Genomic DNA, 20,608 nt, shown 5'->3' with positions numbered 1-20,608 from the left:
TTTAAAGCACCTTCGTTTCACAGTGCTCTTAAGACTTCGTTTTATTCGTATAGTGAATACTGGTACTAAAGGGGATTCCATCCAGTTCTGTATCCAACATAAAAATCGAATCCAGTAGTTCTCAAATTTGAGCATGAATCACTATCACCTGGCAGGTTGCCAAAACATATTGCTGGGCCCCCTTCCAGGGTTTCTCATTTAGTAGGTCTGGGGTGGGGCTAAAGAATTTCCCTTTCTAACCAATTTCAGGTGAAACAGATGCTGCAGGCCTGACACTTTGATAACTGTTGTAATCTAACCCCTTCTTTTCTAAATGACGTACTTTTTCATTATTTGTCTTCATTGCTTTTATTTCCTGCTCACAAAAGTGGTAATGCTAGTCAGGTTTTTCAACATTATAGAAAGATCACTAGCTTTTTCTTTCTTTTTTTTCTTAAACAATGTCTTGGATAGCTTTCAGTATGAGAGCCTATACATCTCATTGTTTTTAACAGCTATATAATATTTCATTGTGTGGCTATTTTATGTTTATTTAACCAGTCCCTTGTTGATACAACTTTATTTAGACCTTTTGCATTTCCTAATTATTTCATAGGTGTTAGTCTTTCTCTCCACCTGTATCCCTCACACTGCCTTTGTAGCTACCTACCTACTGGAAATTTCCAAATGAGACCTCAAACTCAACGTCTGTGAAACTGAATTCATCTATTCCCAACAATCTGACAGTCTCCTGAATTCTGTCTATGAGTTAAGAGTTCCAAGTCCAAGACTGTCACTTGGTTCTCTTTTCCACTGCCACCCACCCCTGTCCCATCTAGTCAGTCACCAGGTGCCCTTGTTCTCCCTCCGTCCCTACTGCTTTTGTTCACCATCATCACTTTTTTGAAGTACTACAAGTTATTCACAGCTATTTTCCTGGCCTCCAAGTTTATAGCCTCCACATCAGGAGGTCAGGGAGATCTTTCTCATTTAAAATCTTGTAGTGAGCTCCTCTTGGCTTTCAGCATACAGTTCAAGCCCTCTAGCAAAACCTCTTCCTTTGTGCCACGACAGTACCCGGCACTCCCCTCTGTTGGGACTCATCACCCTGTATTGCAATTGTTGGTTTGCTAGTTGGATTACAGTCAAGACTATGAACCAGAGGCTATGCATTTGTTTTATATCTTGGACATTTAGTAAGAATTGTTGACTAAATATTATGACATAGTATGTGCTTCGTGTTTGGTAATTGCAATCATGGTTGCTTTTGCTGTGGTCATCCATTTACAATGCTTGGTGTCAGTCTATTTATCTCTTGTAAAAATAAAATACAGTGTGTGTGTGTGTGTGTGTGTGTGTGTGTGTGTGTGAAAAAAAAAAAAAGAATTGTTGACGAAAAAAAAAAACCAAAACCCAAAAGTTACGTTATTTGGGGACCTTACTGAGGACTATAGCCTGGGAATCAGCTTCTCAGATAGCTCTGAAGAACTGTTCCAAAGAGGTAAGGGAGTAGTCAGAATATATAGGAGTTTTTGCTGGGGGAATAAACCAACAAAAACAAAGCAAAACAAAACAAAAAAGTAGTTGAACATCAAAAGTTTACTACTAATCACAAGAACAGACATCTCAAGTTAATTGATTTTAGTGCTTTTCCATGTATGGGAAGATGTAAGAGTCTGGACTCATTGAAATTATTCCTTTGATACGCATCTTAACTGTCTAGGGCCAGTATCCTGTTTTTCTGCATCCTGAATTCCCCTCAGGGTGCACCAGGGTGGCTGCCATGGCTGATGGTTTTATGGTGGGCAGCATTCGGTGTTTACCAGAATGGCAGGCAACTTTTTTGTCCACAGAGTGCCTGCCCATAATACACATACTGGTGACATGATTCTTGAATGATTGATTGAATAACATCCCTGAGTTATGCATACATAGAAGTTAAACTTCTTTAAGAATAAGTCACAATCTTTTCCAAAATGTGAGTCGTAGTTTTTATTTCAGTGAGTTATAGAGTGGATCAAACAATAAATGGTATCCTGAAACCATTCTGTTGGGTTCCTTCAGGACTCTAAAGATTCTTTTCTTTCAGAGTGTAGATCAGGCTGATGTGCATTTTGGTATGTTAATGGCTAATAGTTTACATGCTTTGGGATCAACTTTCTTGAATAAAATGATAATTATGAAGTATCTTAGAGCTTTATGCTTACATTTTAAAAAGGAAATGCTTTAGCATTATCAAATTTACTAATTTTTTACTGACAGCTCATGAAAACAGGGAGGATAGATGCTTCCATTTTAGCAATAGAAATCCAAGGCCTGGGACCCTTAAATAACTTCTCCATGGTTACCCGCTGATTCAGTGGCAGGTCAGAATCCAGTCATTTTTACTTCCCAAAAGTCATGTAGTAACTTACACTTTAATAGTAATTGGTACTGTGTTTTAAAAGTTACAAGAGTAGAGGTAGGCAACCTTATTTCCTGCTGCCTCTGAGAAGCAGTAGTACCCACTTTGGGGCAGCTGTCTATTAATCTCTATCACATCTCTTTTTTTTTCCTTGTTAACCTAATACTCTTTTTCTGCTTTTTTCTCCCTTCTCAACTATGCCTTAGGACTGCCATGAATACTTTGCATTTTGCTTTTCTCTTGGAGAAAGTAATGGCTAACTCCTGAGTTTAAATGACAGAATACTATAGCTCTATTTCTCACATGTAGTTCTGCATTTCAGGGAATTTGATGAAGAAAAGAAAGGAATCTGTAAAGATCCATTTATCTATGAGGTATGAACATTTTATTTGGTTCTTAAACAACTCAATCATCCTAAAATTTTGAGTTTTTAAACGTTGAGTTTACTGAAGTTAATTTAGTAGACTAAATTTCACCCTTTTAGAGTACAGTTCTGTGAATTTTTACAAATGCATTTAGTCATATAACTACCCCCAAAATCAAGAACATTGCTATCACCTCCAAAAAATCCCCTCATGTCCCTTTATAGTCAACCATTTCCCCTGTTCCCTGGCAGCTACTAATCTGTTTTTATATCTCTGTTTTCTGTCTTCTGTATTGCCTTTTCCAGAATGTCATATAAATAAAACCATATAGTTTGTAGCCTTTTGGGTCAGGTTTCTCTCAATGAGTATGTAATGCATTTGAGATTCAACTGTGTTGTTGTGTGTATCAGTAGTTCATTCCTTTTTATTGTTGAATAGTATTCCACTGTTTTGCCAGTTGATAGACACTTGGATTGTTTCCAGTTTTTGATAATTATGAATAAAGCTGCTATAAACATTCATGAATTTATTAAGTTTAAGCATATGCCAAGTGTTCCATAGGTAAACTCCCCATAGAACTTAATCTCTTAAAACAATTAGCAAACTAAAATTTATATTCTAAAAGACGAGCTGAGGAGAAATAGTCATAAATGGGCTAATATCCATGTGTGTAAATATATAAAAAGCTCTTAAAATCAATAAGGAAAACAGACAATCATAATAGAAGAATAGGCAAAGGATACAAATAAGTAACCACAGAAAGAAAAATACAAATACTGTTGACCCTTGAACAACAAAGGGGTTAAGGGTGCTGGCCGTCTACAGTCAAAAATCTGATTATAACTTTATAGTGGACTCTCCCTATATGTGGTTCCTCCATATCCGAGGTTCTACATCTGTGGATTCAACCGACAGTGGGTCATGTAGTACTATAGCGTTTACTGTTGAAAAAAATTTGTTTATAAGTGGACCCATACAGTTAAAACCTGTGTTCTTCAATGGCCAACTGTATAATTATCTCTTACTATCTGAATTCTCACTAACCAAACTCAAAAATCAAATATATCCAAGTAAATGTATTATTAATCCCTCCCTATCTGAATTATTACCAGTTGGTACCTATATTAGTTTCCTACGGCTGCTGTAACAATGTACTACACATTAGTTTTCTTAAAACATGAGAAATGTATTCTCTCACAGTTCTGGGGACTAGGAGTCTGAAATCAAGGTGTGAGCAGGGCTGTGTTCCAGCTGAAGTCTCTATGAAAGGATCCTTCCTTGCCTCCTCCTAGCTTCTGGTAGTTTCCAACAATCCTTGGTGTTTCCTGGCTTGTTGAAATACCTGCCTTGTCAGCACATGGCATTCTCCCTGTGTGTCTATGTCTCTAAATCTCTCTCTCCTTGTAAATATACCAGTCATTGGGTTTAGGGCCACGCCCCCCCCAACCTAGTTAATCTTCATCTTAATTTGATTACATTTGCAAAGATCCTATTTCCAAATAAGGTCACATTCAGAGGAATCAGAGGTTAAGACTTCAGCTTATCTTTTGGGAGGACTTAATTCTACCCACAACAGTACTTGATCAAGAACTTAGTAGATCAGAATAACAAAGCATCCTTTGCTCTCTGAACTTGGTATCTAAATGCTTCAATATCCAAACTAAGAAATAGGTTCAAAGAGTGAGAGATATTTGTCAATAATAATAATATTAGAGGCTGTTCACTCTCATTAGTGATCAAATAAATGAAAATTAAAACAATAACAGGTAAAAATAAACAATGAAAATAATATGTTGACCTAAGTGATGGGAATGCAAATATGTGGGTATGACATATATGAAAGGCAATTTGACAATATCAATGTGATTTTAGATATTCATCTTAAAGTACTTAAAGGATGTCCATTATCAATTGTTTGTTATAGCATATAACTTGAAAATACCCAAATGTTGGATAATATGGAATTATGTGATGGTAGATCCATGGTACTAGAGAGCCTAAGGACATTTAATGGCATGGAAAGAAGTTCATGATATGAAACCATTAGAATGTTCTGTTTATTTTTTAAGCAAAATCCTATTGAGTTATCAAAATAACAGATATATTTCTATTATTTTATTTAATTTATTTATTATTTATTTATTTTGGCTGAGTTGGGTCTTTGTTGCTGCGCGCAGGCTTTCTCTAATTGTGGTGAGTGTGGGCTACTCTTCGTTGCAGAAGAGTAGCTTCTGCAGGGCTACTCTGCGCGGGCTTCTCACTGTGGTGGCTTCTCTTGTTGCGGAGCACGGGCTCTAGGCACGCAGGCTTCAGTAGTTGTGGCATGCGGGCTCAGTAGTTGTGGTTCGCAGGCTTAGGTGCTCTGCGGCCTATGGGATCTTCCCCGACCAGGGATCGAACCTGTGTCCCCTACATTGGCAGGCAGATTCTTAACCACTGCACCACCAGGGAAGTCCCGATATGTTTCTCTTTAAATAGATTTATTTATATGTCTGGAAAAAGATCAGGCAAAATATACACCAAAAAGACTAATAATAGTAGTGACTACTCTGGCTAGTAGAATTATAGATCAGTTTTTAAAAATCTCTTTTAACTACCTGTTTCCAAACTTTTCTACAATAAATGTTTATTGCAATTGGAATGAAGAAATATGCAGTTCCTATAAACTGATAAAGTTCTAATTCCATAGTACAATCAGAAAAAAAGATAATATTTAGTGAAGAGCTAATTTTATGGTTCATTACAGTAAATCCAATATGATTAGGGGAAGAGGATGTCAGTGTGATCCTAATCAAAAGGTCTTACAAGGCAGGGTGCTCTTTAGGTGGGCCTTGAAGCACATAGATAACAGATATAAGAGCTAGAATTTTTTTCTTTTTTGCCCATGCCACAGCTTGCAGGGATCTTAGTTCTCCGACCAGGGATTGAACCCGCGCCCTCGGCAGTGAAAGTGCAGAGTCCTAACCACTCAACCGCCAGAGAATTCCCCAGCTAGATTTTCTCAACATGAAAAACAACATGGGCAAAGAATAAATGAAATTATATTTTGAAAACATTACATCTTGGGCTTCCCTGGTGGCACAGTGGTTGAGGGTCCGCCTGCTGATGCAGGGGACACGGGTTCGTGCCCCAGTCCGGGAAGATCCCACATGCTGCGGAGCGGCTGGGCCCGTGAGCCATGGCCGCTGAGCCTGTGCTCCGCAACGGGAGAGGCCACAGCAGTGAGAGGCCCGCGTACCGCAAAAAAAAACAAAAAACAAAAAAAACCATTACATCTTGTTCAAATTCTCTTTTCCAGTTACTTGCATAGAACTGGTCTTTATGTGTTTAAATATTTGTACATATATATGTGTGTATCTATAACATTGCTGGACCTTAATCCATTTTTAATAGGCTGATGTTCAAGTGCAGTTGATCAGCAAAGGCCAACCAAACCCTTTGAAAAATATTCTAAATGAAAATGACACAGTATTCATCGTGGAAAAAGTGGTAAGTAGTGCTTGGGCTTTGTGGTTAATTCTTAACAGCCAAATTTGGTGTCTTGTGGACAATCTCAAATGTATACATTTTCTTGTCAGCATGTTAGTGACAGTGGATTCTAATATCTTTTAGTAGTAAGTACAGTGCTGTCCAACAGAGAGATAATGTGAACCACATACGTAATTAAAAATTTTCTGGTAGCCTCATTGCAAAAAAAGGTAATTAATTTTTATACTGTAAAATTGACTTTTTCATTTGTTGTTCAGTTGTGTGAATTTTAACACATGTCTACAATCTGGTAATCACCATCATAATCAGAACACAAAACAGTTCCATCACCCCAAAAAACTCCCTTGTGCTATCCCTTTAAAATCATTCCCTCTATAAAATGGATAACTAATAAGAACCTGCTGTATAAAAAAATAAAGAAAAATTCAAAAAAAAATCATTCCCTCTTCTCCCTCACTGTAGCTTTATCTTCTTAAGAATGTCATGAATGGAATCATACAAAAGTGTGTAACCTTTTGAGTCTGGCTTCTTTCACTCAGTTTTATAATGCCTTTGAGATTCATTCAAGTTGTGTATTAATGGTTCATTTCTTTTAACTGCTGAGTAGTATTCTGTGGTATGGATGTACCACAGTTTCTTTACCCATTCATCCTTTGAAGGACATTTGGGTTGTTTTCAGTCTTCAATGATCACTAATAGAGCTACTATAATCATTTTTATACAGAATTTTATGTGAGCACAGTTTTCTTTACTGTAAATGGCTAGGAGTGGGATTGCTGGGTCTGAAATTATGTTTAATAATGCTTTTATTTAATCTAATTTATCTAATGTTATCATTTCACTACCTAATTAATATAAAAATCATTAATGAGATTTTAAGGTCTTTTTTCCATACTGCGTCTTCAAAATCTGGTATGTATTTTACACTTAAATCTCAATTTGATCTGGCCACATTTCAGGTGCTCAAAAGCCACATGTGGCTGGTGGGTGGCTACTGTTTTGAACAGCACAGCATAAGTAGCTATGACTTGTAAATTTCTACTTTAATTTTTGCTTGTTAAAAGTAACAAGAGGGGACTTCTTATTTTTTGCATCACTTTATAATTACAGCCTTACACTTTTGTGGGGGATTTTTTTCTCTTTTTTTTTTTCAATTTTTGAATTTTATTTTACTTATTGTTCTTATTAGTTATCTATTTTATACATATTAGTGTATACATGTCAATCCCAATCTCCCAATTCATCCACTCCCCCAACCCCCGCCGCTTTCCCCGCTTGGTGTCCATACGTTTGTTCTCTACATGTGCATCTCTAGTTCTGCCCTGCACACGGCACCTTTGTGTTTGAAGTTCGGGAACTGTTTTGGCAGAGCAGTAACAGTGATGTTAACTGAGTGCTGATAACGCTGTCACATTACACAGTTGCTTTGGGGCCAGGACCCATTCTTGGGTATATTGTTTCCCGAAGTAGATAGGAACAGGGTCTAATAGGGGAAAGTGGATGTTCCTTTAGAAGGAATATCTTTGTCTGCTTTAGGGCCCACATGCTGTCTGGACCGGGATTGAGATGAATGAACAGAGAGCTCTTTATTTTAAATACACACAGAAACTTCTTTCTGAGGAGGGGACATATTTATTTGTCTTTTGTACTAATGATGCTTATCAGTGGTGGACAGATGCTTGGAAAATAATTATAGGTGAATTATGTGGTTGAATTTAGACTTTTCCCATAGAAGGGAAAATGTTTGTTGAGCAAAAGCTGAAAAAATGAAGTTGGTCGGGTGAAGATGAGTTACCTGGGAAAAGGTAAAGGTGAGCAGAGGAATTTGTGGAAATTGGTCGGGCTACTAGTGAGGATGCAGCTTGGAGTTGTGAGGAGTTACCTGGCGTTTTTGGTTGGGGAACAATTAAAATGGGCTTTATTTCTACAAAGATCAGTAGAGCTTAAAGCATGAGTTTTAGGTAGATGGATATTGAAAAGTAGAACGGAAGGAAAAATAACATTTCTTGGATACTTCTAGGAACTATTTGGAAACCCAGGCCTGGAAGGGAATAAAATCTGGAATCTGGCAGAAGAAATTCAAAGTTGAGGAAACATCTAGGTCAGATACCTATTAAGTATTGACTGCTAGAAGAGCTTAGTGGATAAGAACTTGAGTTTTGAAGTCAGACTACCTAGATTCAAATGTTAGTTTTGCCGCGCAGCAGCTGTGTTATTCTAGGCAAGCTATTCAGCCATTCACTAGCTCAGTTTTCAGGTCAATAAAACAGGGTTAATGATAGTATCTATCTCAGGGTTTTTATGAAAAATGAAAGAAAGCTTGCAACAGTACTGGTACATAGTACATGCTCAGGAAATGTTAATTCGTAAAATTATGGATATCAGAAACACAAATGAGAGCTGATAGCCCTAAGAGGAATAGACTTAAGGAGTAAGGGCTGTGAACCTTCAAGTTTGTGGAGTGACAAAATCAGGGAGCCTTCCATGGGTTTCCCTTGGTGTTTGTATATCATTTGGTACGTGGTAGAGCACTTCCTTTTCTGATGGTATCAGATACTTCCTTTATCAGTAGCAACTTAGATCAATATCTTTATAGGACAGTGGAAATGCTTCTGACGGTGAGATTTATTACTACCAAATTGATTTGTAGCTATGATTCTTGTCATAACCCAGTCATTTTGTGCTTAAGCGTTTAGAAATCAGTATGTTATGTTCTAGCATAGTAAAGAGTTGACTGTTACCTTAAGTGTTCTTTTACCTGGTTAAATAATTAAACATTTTTAAAGCCTTTAGAAAAGGAAGAAACAAGTCATGTTGAAGAGCTACAGTCTGAAGAAACTGCTATTTCTGATTTCTCTACTGGTGAAAATGTTGGACCACTTGCTTTACCAGTTGGGAGAGCCAGGTAAGTTTTTTCTTAGTGTAGGGGTGGAGGGTAGGATTTAAATAGAAGTGTTCTTATAAACATTGGGGAAAAAATATGTATCTAGCTAGATCCCTCCCTCTCTCCTTTCGCCTCCCCCTTGATGTGTATACTCAATTCTCTAAGGATAGCTCTACTTGACTGTCCCTTGACTGTACCATAGGTATCCCAAGCCTAACTAAGACGACTGCGGTGATCTTCCCTTTCTCCATTCCCCTATACTGTTTACTGTTGTTGCTTCGTAATTGTTTTCCTTATTTCTAATCTGGTTCCTTGCCAATCTTTTTTCCTCACTGCTGCCAGAGTGATCTTTATAAAATGAAAGCCTGATTGTATTGCTTCCCTGCTTAAAAATCCTTCAGTGGTTCTTTTGCCTCATGATAAAATCCAAATTCCTTATGAGTGACACATATGAGCCTTCAGCATCCAATCCAGTGGTCCTCCATGAGGGGTGCCATACTCATCAGGCAATTGGAAATATGTAGGGATACTTTTTGATTGTCACAGTGATTCAGGGGAGCTTTTGGCCTGGGCCATGGATGGTAAATGTCCTGCAATGCATGGGGCTCTCCTGTCCAACGAGGAATTATCCCACCCAGATGCCAGTAGTGCCCCTGTTAGAAACCCTACCGCCTCTGTCTGCTTTGCCAGTTTCACTACCCACCCCCAACATATGACTTTCTGTCTGCCCAGCCTCCCTCAACTCCAAAACCAAGAAGTCTTTGCTGTCAAGGAGTCCTGGAGGATCCGGTTATATATATAACAATATTAGAGAATAAGGACCATAATAACAATATTCACAAAGTCACTTTCTTTCATGGTGGGTTTTTTTTTTTAATTAATTTTATCTATTTTGGGCTGTTTTGGGTCTTCGTTGCTGCGCGCGGGCTTTCTCTAGTTGCAGAGAGCGCAGGCTACCCTTAGTTGTGGTGCGCGGGCTTCTCAATGTGGTGGCTTCCCTTGTTGTGGAGCACGGGATCTAGGCACAAGGGCTTCAGTAGTTGTGGCACGCGGGCTCAGTAGTTGTGGCTCACGGGCATAGTTGCTCTGTGGCATGTGGGATCTTCCCGGACCAGGGCTCTAACCCGTGTCCCCTGCATTGTCAGGCAGATTCTTAACCATTGCACCACCAGGGAAGCCCCCATGGTGGGGTTTTTTTGTTTTGTTTTGCTGTGTAGAAGCTTTTAAAATCTTTTCTTTCTTGGCTTCTTGATTTTAAGTCATGTTTGGCCTGTTTTGCTTTTCTGTCCCGTAACTTGAACATTATTTATTTGCATTGTTTTCTCCAGCCAGTGTTTGTTTGGATTTATCCATAGGCTTATCATTTCTTTGCTCTCCATTTCTTCTTGCATTTCAGACCTTCCTTCTAGGATTATTGTATTTCTTTATTGAAGTACAATCCCTTAGAAATGCCTTTTCTGAACATCTGTTGGTAATAAATTTAGCTTTCATCTCTTTGAAAAAAAATTTTAAGCCGTATTTTTGGTAACTTTTAATTCTGATACACTCAAATTTACAGAAAAATTAAAAGAATAGTTCAGGAACTTCTGTGTACCCTTAACCAGATTGACCATTATTTACATTTTGCTGTCTCTGCTTTGTGATTCTGTCACTTGTTCCTCCTCCTCTGCTCCTGCCCACTCCCCCATCTGTATAACAAACACGTGTCACACACACACAGTTTTTTAAATGAAATATTAACAGTATGTTGGAGACATCATGCTCCTTCACCCCTAAATACTTCACTATGTATTTCCTAGAATCTAGTACATTCTCTTATATAACCACAGAACAGTCATCAAAATCTGGAAATTTAACATTGTTACATTACCATCTATTCAAATTTCCTTAAGTGTTCCATGAGTAATGACCTCAAGCATCTTTTCATATATTTATTGGCTTCTACTTTCTCCCACCCCCCAGGTTTACTGAGATATAAGTGACATATTCTGTTATTTCTTTTGCTTAATCTCACAGCCTACTTCCACTCCCAATGACCATCTATCACATATTGAACTCCCTGCTTGTAGTAGCTACACTTTGTCTTTTTTTTTTTTTTTTGCAGTACGCGGGCCTCTCACTGTTGTGGCCTCTCCCATTGCGGAGCGCAGGCTCAGCGGCCATGGCTCACAGGCCCAGCCGCTCCGCGGCATGTGGGATCTTCCCGGACCGGGGCACGAACCCAGGTCCCCTGAATCGGCAGGCGGACTCTCAACCACTGCGCCACCAGGGAAGCCCACTTTGTCATTTTTTTTTTTTTGTCACTTCTTGATCTGCCTCGTGTACCCTGCTCCCACTTCTTCACTTGGTGAAACTTTTATGTATTTTGCCACTTAATTTCCAGATTTTTGTTTCTGGGATTCTGTGATATTGTGATGTATAATAAGAAACATATTTGGTCTTTGTCTGCTGTTCCTGGCACCCAACTCCTGAAACCTTTGGAATTTTCTAGGTGTGGAGAACTATAAAGGTGTCTTTTTTTATGTTAATGAGGTGACTTTTGAACCCCACACCAGGTAACCTAAGAATGGGGGCTGCTTGCCAGGGGAACCAAGCATGTGACTGGAGGGTTGGAACTTTGAGTCCCACCCAACCTGGGGGGGGGGGGGGAGGGGCTGGAGGTTAAATTCAGTCACCAGTGGCCAGTGATTTAATCAATTGTGACTATGTAATGAAACCTCCATAAAAACCTAAAAGGAGAGGGTTTGGAGAGCTTCTGGGTTGGTGAACACATGGAGGTGCTGGGAGAGTGGCTTGCTAGGAGAGGCCGTGGAAGCTCTATGCCCTTTTCCTCATACTTTTCCCTTTGCATCTCTTCCATCTGGCTGTTTCTGAGTTCTACGCTTTTATAATAAACTGGTAATCTAGCAAGTAAAATGTTTCTCTGAGTTCTTTGAGCAGCCCTAGCATGTTAATTTAATCCAAGGAGGGGGTTGTTGGGACCTGCGATCTATAGACACACAGATGACAACCTTGACTTGGAATTTGGCGATTGGAAGTTGGGGGGAGGCAGTCTTGTAGGACTGAGGCTTTAACCTGTGGGAGCTGATGCTATCTTTGGGTAGATAGTGTCAGAATTGAGTTGAATTGTAGGATACCCAGCTGGTGTCAGAATTGCTTGGTGTAAGGAAAAACCCCACACATTGGAATTGAGTATAAAATCTTAGATGGTGATCAGAAGTGGGATCAGAGTCAGAATCGTAGCTACTGTTCATGATATCTTTGGAAAAGAAAACTTTTGACTGATTGACAGTCTCTACGTCTAATTTATTCTTCCTACTGTTGTTTCCAAGGCAGTTAATTGGACTTTACACCATGGCTCACAATCCTAATATGACCCATTTGAAGATTAATCGGCCAGTTATTGCCCTTCCTCCCCTTTGGGTAAGGTGTGATGGTTCAGATCCTGAAGGTACCTGTTGGCTGGGAGCTGAGCTTATCATAACCAATAACATCATCACAGGAATTGTCTTGTGCATGGTCACCTGTAAAGGTGAGAGCTCACTTCTCTTACTTTTGTGTGTGTGTGTGTATATATTTATTTGTATACTTATTGCTTTGTGGTCTTTACTGAAACTTGATATTGTTAAGAGGGAAGTGCACACAGTGGAACTTGTGTTAGCCACCATGAATCTACTGCAATGTGTAACTTGCAGCATGTAGGAGATAGTCCAGAAACAGATTTCCAGAAGTCCGAACAGAAGTTTATGGCTGTTTTATTTGGGTTTCATTTCATTTATATGTGTGTATTTTTGGAAGTTTTCATTGGAGGATAAAAAAGTTGAATATAATTCCAATTTCATAGTGGGCCTTTAATTATACTTTTGGTAGTATTATTGACCTCTGTTCCACTTTCCTTCTTTTAAAAACATTTCATCTGTGATTTAAAATTTAATTTCAACAATCATTAGTGTTAAGTTGTGATACCCTCAGAATTTGAGGGATTATACTTTTCTAGTTCTAATGATGTAATTTTGAATTGTACCTGTAAAGTATTTTCTTTCTTTCATGTCCTATAGCTGATAAAAATTATTCTGTAAATCTTGAAGACCTCAAAAATTCACACAAGAAAAGACATCACTTGTCTACTGTAAGTATTTCTCTTCTATTCATATTATTTTCTTCAAACTGCTACCAATCTGCCTTCCTAGTGTAAAGGTTTTTTCACTCCTAATATGACTAGATATTTTTCTGTAGTATCAAAATGTTTATTTTCATATCAACTAATGACTGAAAATATATGCCTTGCCTTTTAGCTAATCTTTGTGATGAAAAAGAATTGTCATATTTTTCCATTTGGGATAAAAGCATGGCACTTTTTTTTTAAACATGTTTATTTATTTTATAAGTTTATTTATTTATTTATTTTTGGCTGCGTTGGGTCTTCGTTGCTGTGCGTGGGCTTTCTCTAGTTGTGGCGAGCAGGGGTTACTCTTCATTATGGTGCACAGCCTTCTCATTGTGGTGGCTTCTCTTGTTGTGGAGCATAGGCTCTAGGGCTCATGGGCTTCAGTAGTTGTGGTATGTGGGCTCAGTAGTTGTGGCTCACAGACTTAGTTGCTCCACGGCATATGAGATCTTCCCGGACTAGGGCTTGATCCCATGTCCCCTGCATTGGCAGGTGGATTCTTAACCACTGTACCACCAGGGAAGTCCTCAACACTTTTTCTTTTGGGAAAAGAATCAAAGTCATTTTGATAATGGGCCTTTGGCCTTGTGAAAGCATAGCTAATGGTCTGCTGGATGCACTCTTTCAGTTAACAGCCAGCGGCTTTGCCCAGTATGAGCTCTTTAAGTCCACTGCCTTGGATGATACAGTTGCTGCCTCACAAACTACGATCACTTTGGATATTTCCTGGAGTCCTGTGGATGAGATTCTTCAAATCCCTCCACTCTCTTCAACTGCAACTCTGGTAGGAGCTTCTTTCTGTTGTGTTTACTCAGTGTGGATTTACTTTGAACTTGCCTGTTGCTAGTGCTCCATGCTTCCAGCCCAGCCCCAGGCTTAGCTCTCCCTGGGCATCTCTGAAAGGCTCAGCTTGCCCCTGAAGTCTCACCAGAGCAGCCAGTGGAGGTTTTGCCAGGTGATCTGATCTATCAGTTATCCACAGTGCTGCGATTATGATTAATAAAGTCTCTTGAGTGGGAACTCAAACGGAATCATCACAGTGACTTATAGTCTCTGCTGTTCTTAAAAGAGTACAGATATTGGCAACATATCAAGAGTCATTATTCTATTCAGACCTTTCACCCTATATTTACATTTCTAGAATCTCTCTTAAGAAATTAATCAGAATTGGTAACAAAAATATATGGACAAAGATATTCAATGCAGTCACATAGCTGTGTTTAGAAAATATTAAAAACAAAACCTGAATAGTCAGTAGGAAAATGATTTAAATAGGTTTTCATGATGAGATAGTGTATATATATTTTTAAAATCATGATTTAAAGTATCTTTAATAATGAGAGAAAATGCTTATTATTAAGGGGAAAAAAAAAAAGACCCAAAAAGTACAAAATTATATGTACAGTAGGATCTCAACTATGGTTTTTAAAAATGTGTACACAAAGGCCTGTATAGTGTTACAAGTGGTTTCCTCAGAGTGGTGGCTCATGGATAATTATATTTTTAGCGCTTTTCTTTTCCTGCAATAGGAATTTACGTACTGGCATTTACTATTTTCTTCTCTTTCAAACCATCCCCCCCGCGTTTTTTTTTTAAGGATTTAGGTTTATAAAGCTTTGACCTCTGGCTAAGACAGCACATTGTAGATTTAACACTTAGAAGTCTAATGAGCATATTTATTGGGGGAGGGAGTGTGTTGTTTTTGGTGTGTGGTAATGCTAAATTTGTCACCGAGTCTTGAGATGTATTTATTTATATTTCTACTCCTTGTCCTTTTGGAAATTCAGTGGGACGGAGTAGGAGAGCATGTGTTCCATGTAGTTGCAGTTGTGGTATAGAGAGGGGTTCTGGTGGCCTGAATTTAGGGTACTGTATTGGGATGGGCAGGGCCTATGGTATCCCTGGGGAAGGTGTTCTAAATGCAGTATTGACCTACTTTTTCAATTCACTAGTGCTTCATGAAATATATTTTTAAATGTGTGGGTAGTTTGAAATGCAAATAACTGTGACCCTGATGCAGAGAAGATGGGATTACCAGTGAAAACTGACTCTGGGAACTTTTTAGAATATTAAGGTGGAATTGGGAGAGCCCAGAGGTCCTCTGAATCATCTTCACAGACAACTGAAATTTCTCCTTGTGAGTATCCTTCTAGAATTTGTAACTTGTATTAAATCTCATGTTTTCATCAAAATGTTTGCTAGTGTCATTGTTAGTTAGTTTTGTGTTCTTCAAAATTTGTTCCAAATGTTATGTGCTTGGCAATTGGGGCAGTGTTACTGTGTGGTAATTGTCCTTGCAGTTAAAGGGAACATTCATCAGTTAGTAGTTAATGGGTAACAGTTCTTTTGCCTTTTCTACGAAGTATTTGAGTTTTATTCGTATGATGGATTCCCCTCTTTCCGGGTGAGTCAGTTGCCAGTTAATTCCAAATGTGTGTATAATCTGCTTGTTACTAACTGGGATTTTGATTGATGCTGAAGATTAATGAGCATGTGTTTTTATGTTTCAGTAGTTTAAGCTCCACTCTACAAATTCCATCTCAGGGGTGTGGGGGGGGCGCTCATTTTGTTTATTTATGTGTTTATTTATTTACTTTTGGCTGCATCGGGTCTTAGTTGCGGCATGCGGGATCTTTCCTTACGGCTCCTCTCTAGTTGAGGTGGGCGGGCTTAGTTGCCCCGTGGCATGTGGGATCTTAGTTCATTGGAAGGCGGATTCTTAACCACTGGACCACCAGGGAAGTCCTGGTGGGGCGTTGGGGGGAGTCATTTTAATGCAGTAGAAATTCCAAATGTCTTAGCTTGGCGTACAAAACCAGTTATATCCAGTCACTGCCCTACTTACTTCTTTTTTCTTTTTTTTTTAACAGCTTTATTGAGATAGAAATTACATTCCATAAAATTCACTCGTTTTAAGTATACAATTCAATAGTTTTTAGTATACTGACAGAGTTGTACAACCATGACCATATTTAATTTTAGGGTATTTTCATCACCCAAAAAAGAAACCCCATACCCATTAGCAGAAACCTCCCACCCCTGCCAGCCCCTGGCAGCCACTAATCTACTTTCTGTAATACTTTGTTCCTTTTTATTACTGAATAACATTCCAATGTGCATATGTACTACATTTTTGTTTATCCGTTCATCAGTTGATATATGTTTTGGTTGTTTCTACTTTTCGGCTATTTATGAATAATGCTGCCGTGAATAGTCGTGTATAAGTTTTTATGTGACATATGTTTACACATCTCTTGGGTGGAGTTGCTGGGTCATATGGTAACTCTATGTTTAACCTTTTGAGGAACTGCCAAACTATCTTTTCCAAAGGGGCTGAATCATTTTACATTCCCACCAGCAGTGTATGCGGGTTCCATTTTCTCCATATCTTTGCCAGTGCTTGATACTGTCTTTTTTATTGTTGTTACAGCCATCCTAGTGGGGGGGAAGTGGTATCTCATTATGGTTTGTTTATGGGGTTTTTTTGTTTTGTTTCTTGGGGCCGTGCCGCTAGGCATGCGGGATCTTAGTTCCCCAAGTAGGGACTGAACTGGTGCCCTCTGCAGTAGAAGCATGGAGTCTTAACTACTGGACCGCCAGGGAAGTCCCTCATTATGGTTTTGATTTGCATTTCCATGATGGCTAATAACATTGAGCATCTTTTCATGTTCTTATTGGCTCCTACTTATTTCTTTAGCTTAATCTCACTCCCTACTTTGCCATACTGAGCTCCCTGCTTGTAGCAGCTCCAGTCCCATCACACTGTCACTTTCTGGTTTGTGTGTGTGTGTGTGTGTGTGTGTGTGTGTGTGTGTGTGTGTTGTTCTGCCTAGTGTGCCCTTCTTCCACCTCTTTGCTGGGTTAGCTGTCTGTGACATTGTCACCTCAGATGATTGCCCTGATCCCCCAGAATAGCTTATGCTGCCTGTGCTTCGTGCTGCTGTAGAACTTTACGCACCCCCCTTGTCAGACGGTTTATCAAACAGTAATTTATTGACTTCTCTGTCTCCCTTACTAGGCTTGAGTGCCAAGTACCCCATTGTGCCTTCAGCTTCTAGCACAGTAGCAGGTGTTTTTCATACTTTTACCTCCTCTCATTATTTCCCCATTTGTAAAAAACTTGGTACTTTTTCTACCTTTCTCACCTTTCTTCTTTCTTGAGAGCTCCTCTTTCAGGACCCTTCCTGTGGGCTTCCGTCATACTTCTCCCTTCCTGTTGCTGCCCTCCTTTCTCCACCCCGGCAGAGGGCTTGTCCATTTAGTGATTTGATTAATGCCTTTATGAGGGAACTCCAGACTCCCATCTTTAAGCTGCTACCACTTCTGATCTTTCCCACTTCCATCAAATTAGTTCCCATTTGAGTAGAGGGCTCTTCCCTCCAATTCACTATGTCCAAAATGAAACTTGAAATCTCCAGACTAGATCCCCTTAATAAGCCCCCCATTTATTTCTGCGATTTCATCATTCCTTCAGTTTCACAGGCTAGAAACCCTGTCTTTTACTTTAGTAAGAAGTATCTCTAGTTACTGCCACAGCTAGAAGCTGCCACTCTACTGTGTGCCCAGCATGTGGTGCTAGATGGTTCGGTTATTTTGCCTGAGGTGTCAGCAACTGGTAAGTGGAAGGGCTGGTTTAAAACTCATTCGAATACATGTCTGTCTGTCGGAGTTGAAAGTCCATTCTTTGTTATAATCTCCCTTAGAAATTCACAGACTCTTAGATGTGCACGTGGCCATCGTCTCTCCAAGTTCAATCCCCTGTATTTTTATAAATAGGATTTTTTTCTTTTCTTCTATTCCTTATATATTTCTGTCTGTCTGTCTCTCTCTTTCTGTCGAACGTACTGTTTGTTTTTTGTTTTTTTTCGCTTTGAGGTATCTCACTGTGCCCATCTTAGTTAAAGCCCTTATTACCTCCCTTCTGGACCACTCTAATGATCCTTCATTGTTCTCAACAGGGACACACACTCTGGGCATCTTGAGCAGGATCATTCTTTGTGGTTTGGGACCATTTTACACATTGCAAGATGTGTAGCATCCTTGGCCCCCACCAAACTAAATGCTCAAAGTGCTCCTGTACACACAGTCACTGTGACACCAAAATTTATCTTCACGTTTTTCCAGAGACTCCCTGGGATGGAGGATGATCTCACTCTTATTGAGAAACACTGTACTTTCTTTTTTCCTTAGACTCTATCCTGAGTATTTCTGACGGGAGAATTCTTAGCTGCTTGATCATGTCATTTTCCTGTCAAAAAATCAACAATGGCTGTTGTCTTCCAAATGAAATAAAAAATCTTTTTAAGTTTTAAGACCACTATTTCTGTCTAATCCCTATTCCTTGTACTCTTATTTGCCACTGTTTCCTGGGTGTTTTCGCCACCCTTGGTGGAAGCATCCCACCTTCTTCATCTTATCCCCTGCTCTGTAGCCAATGGTTCCTGCATTTGAGTTGAGCTAATGTTTCACATCGTTCCTCTGGCCATTCCAGCCTATCTTGACCTCGACCTCTTTCCTTAGTTCAGTTTAGATATTGTAGGTATAGGCATACACATTCATGGTATTTTTATGTAAACTTCCACTCAGTCTCACATTTTTGTTCCCCAGTTATTTCATCTGTATTATCAGTCCTTCTTAACCAAAATTAGAAGTGTCTTCAAGGCAGGCTCATAGGTCTTGAATCCTTTATAACACCTATGCACACATAATGAGAGTTCAGAATACCATCTTTAGCATAAGACTGCTGGATATATGTACTAGCACTGTCAGTTACTGTGTGACCTTAAGCAAGTTAATTAACCTCTTAGTCTCAGTAAAATGGGAGTGCTAGTAGTATCTGCCTTACAGGGTTTTTGTGAGGATTAAATAACATACTGCATATGAAACATTTAGAACAGTTCCTGGCATCTCATTAAACATTGAAGAATTCAAGGTACTAGGAATTCCCTGGCAGTCCAGTGATTAGGACTCCACACTCTCACTGCCGAGGACCTGGGTTTGATCCCTGGTCAGAGAATTAAAATCCCACAAGCACGTGGTATGGCCAAGTAAAAAAGAAAAAAAAAGTGTATATATATATATATATATATATATATATATATATATATATATACGAATATTATTACTAAATACATTTTACTGATTAAACTATGTTTTTTGCTAACAAGTTTTTTGGGTTTGTTTTTTTTTTAATCTCTCGCAGGTTTTAGCTGATGGTTTGAGGACTGGTGTAACTGAATGGCCTGAGTCTCTGGAAGCAAAATCTGCTGTTGAACTTGTGCAGGAATTTCTGAATGGTGTTTGTTTTCCTAACTCATGCTTGTTTTTTGTTTACTTTCCTTAACTGGGTATTTAAGCTTGCTATATTTAAATGTAAATTGTCTTTTTATGCTTGATATTCTTTTTGGTTGGGATATATCTAAAGCTATGAGGTCTGTCATGGTGAGGGGGCAGCTTCCATTCTGAATTGCTAACTGTAAAGGTCTCAGTGATTTTAAGAATTAATAATACTTATTTAATTTACATTTTATATACTGAAATCATATTTGAGATTGTAACCTTTGAGCACCTACCATGTGCTTGACATTGTGTGTCAGGGTCTTTCATTGTATCTTAGTTCATCTTTACACCCCTACCTAGTGGGTATCTATTTTGACCTTCATTGGAGAGTTAAGTAATTTGCTAAAATACCTCATTTGCCATTTGAAAATAGGATTAGGATAGAAATAATTTGGAATGAAGGAAAATAAATAAAATCCAGAGTTAATAAGCTTTTGCCACTTTCTAGACTTAAATAAGCTGGATGAATTTGGTGATTCTACGAAAAAGACCACAGAGGTAAGTGATTATTATTGGAAATGCACACTGAAAGAGCTTGTAAAATTTGGTTGTACTGTTGTCTTTCACGTCATGCAATCTCAGATGGATCTGCTACAGCCAAGGTAGCATTTTGAGAGTAGTTTTTTGTTGGTCTTTAATGTCAGCACTAGTGATTATTTTCCTTGAGAACCGATGAATATTTTTAAAGAGAACTAGTACATATTTATTATTAATCACTTAACTGCAGAGAAATGGAAACGAATATGTTACTATACTGTGGGGTGATATTATTATAGTATATTAATGTTATGAGATGGCATGTTAATATGCCACAGGTGGTACTATTAAATTGCACTTAATATGTTGTCATTTGACAAATAGGAAAATTGAGACAAAGGTAATTTAATTAAATATTTTTCCATGGGAGGAAAGTTGAATGCTTGTTTTTAGGCATCAGAGTTTAAAAACAATTTTAGAGGTCCCGTTTTTCACTGTCTATT

The 20,608-nt window shown here is 38.7% G+C and overlaps 1 protein-coding gene across 5 annotated transcripts in view; it reads left to right on the top strand.

Annotated features, from left to right (window-relative positions):
• ZWILCH (zwilch kinetochore protein) overlaps positions 1-20,608 on the top strand; it is a 40,309-nt gene that overhangs the window by 788 nt on the left and 18,913 nt on the right. For 2 of the 5 annotated variants that reach the window (XM_032623983.1, XM_032623984.1), the window contains exons 2-10: positions 2,706-2,757; positions 6,142-6,237; positions 9,024-9,142; positions 12,454-12,653; positions 13,180-13,250; positions 13,918-14,073; positions 15,355-15,426; positions 19,492-19,585; positions 20,077-20,126. In XM_032623983.1, the coding sequence (XP_032479874.1) occupies positions 2,706-2,757; positions 6,142-6,237; positions 9,024-9,142; positions 12,454-12,653; positions 13,180-13,250; positions 13,918-14,073; positions 15,355-15,426; positions 19,492-19,585; positions 20,077-20,126 (910 nt within the window). The remainder of the gene's footprint in view (positions 1-2,705; positions 2,758-6,141; positions 6,238-9,023; positions 9,143-12,453; positions 12,654-13,179; positions 13,251-13,917; positions 14,074-15,354; positions 15,427-19,491; positions 19,586-20,076; positions 20,127-20,608) is intronic. The other 3 variants (XM_032623987.1, XM_032623986.1, XM_032623985.1) reach the window with 3 other exon arrangements.

Source organism: Phocoena sinus, chromosome 2 (genome assembly GCF_008692025.1).
Source record: "Phocoena sinus isolate mPhoSin1 chromosome 2, mPhoSin1.pri, whole genome shotgun sequence".
Lineage (NCBI taxonomy): Eukaryota > Metazoa > Chordata > Mammalia > Artiodactyla > Phocoenidae > Phocoena > Phocoena sinus.
Note: the sequence above shows the minus strand (reverse complement) of the source record. Positions and strands in the feature narration are given on the sequence as shown.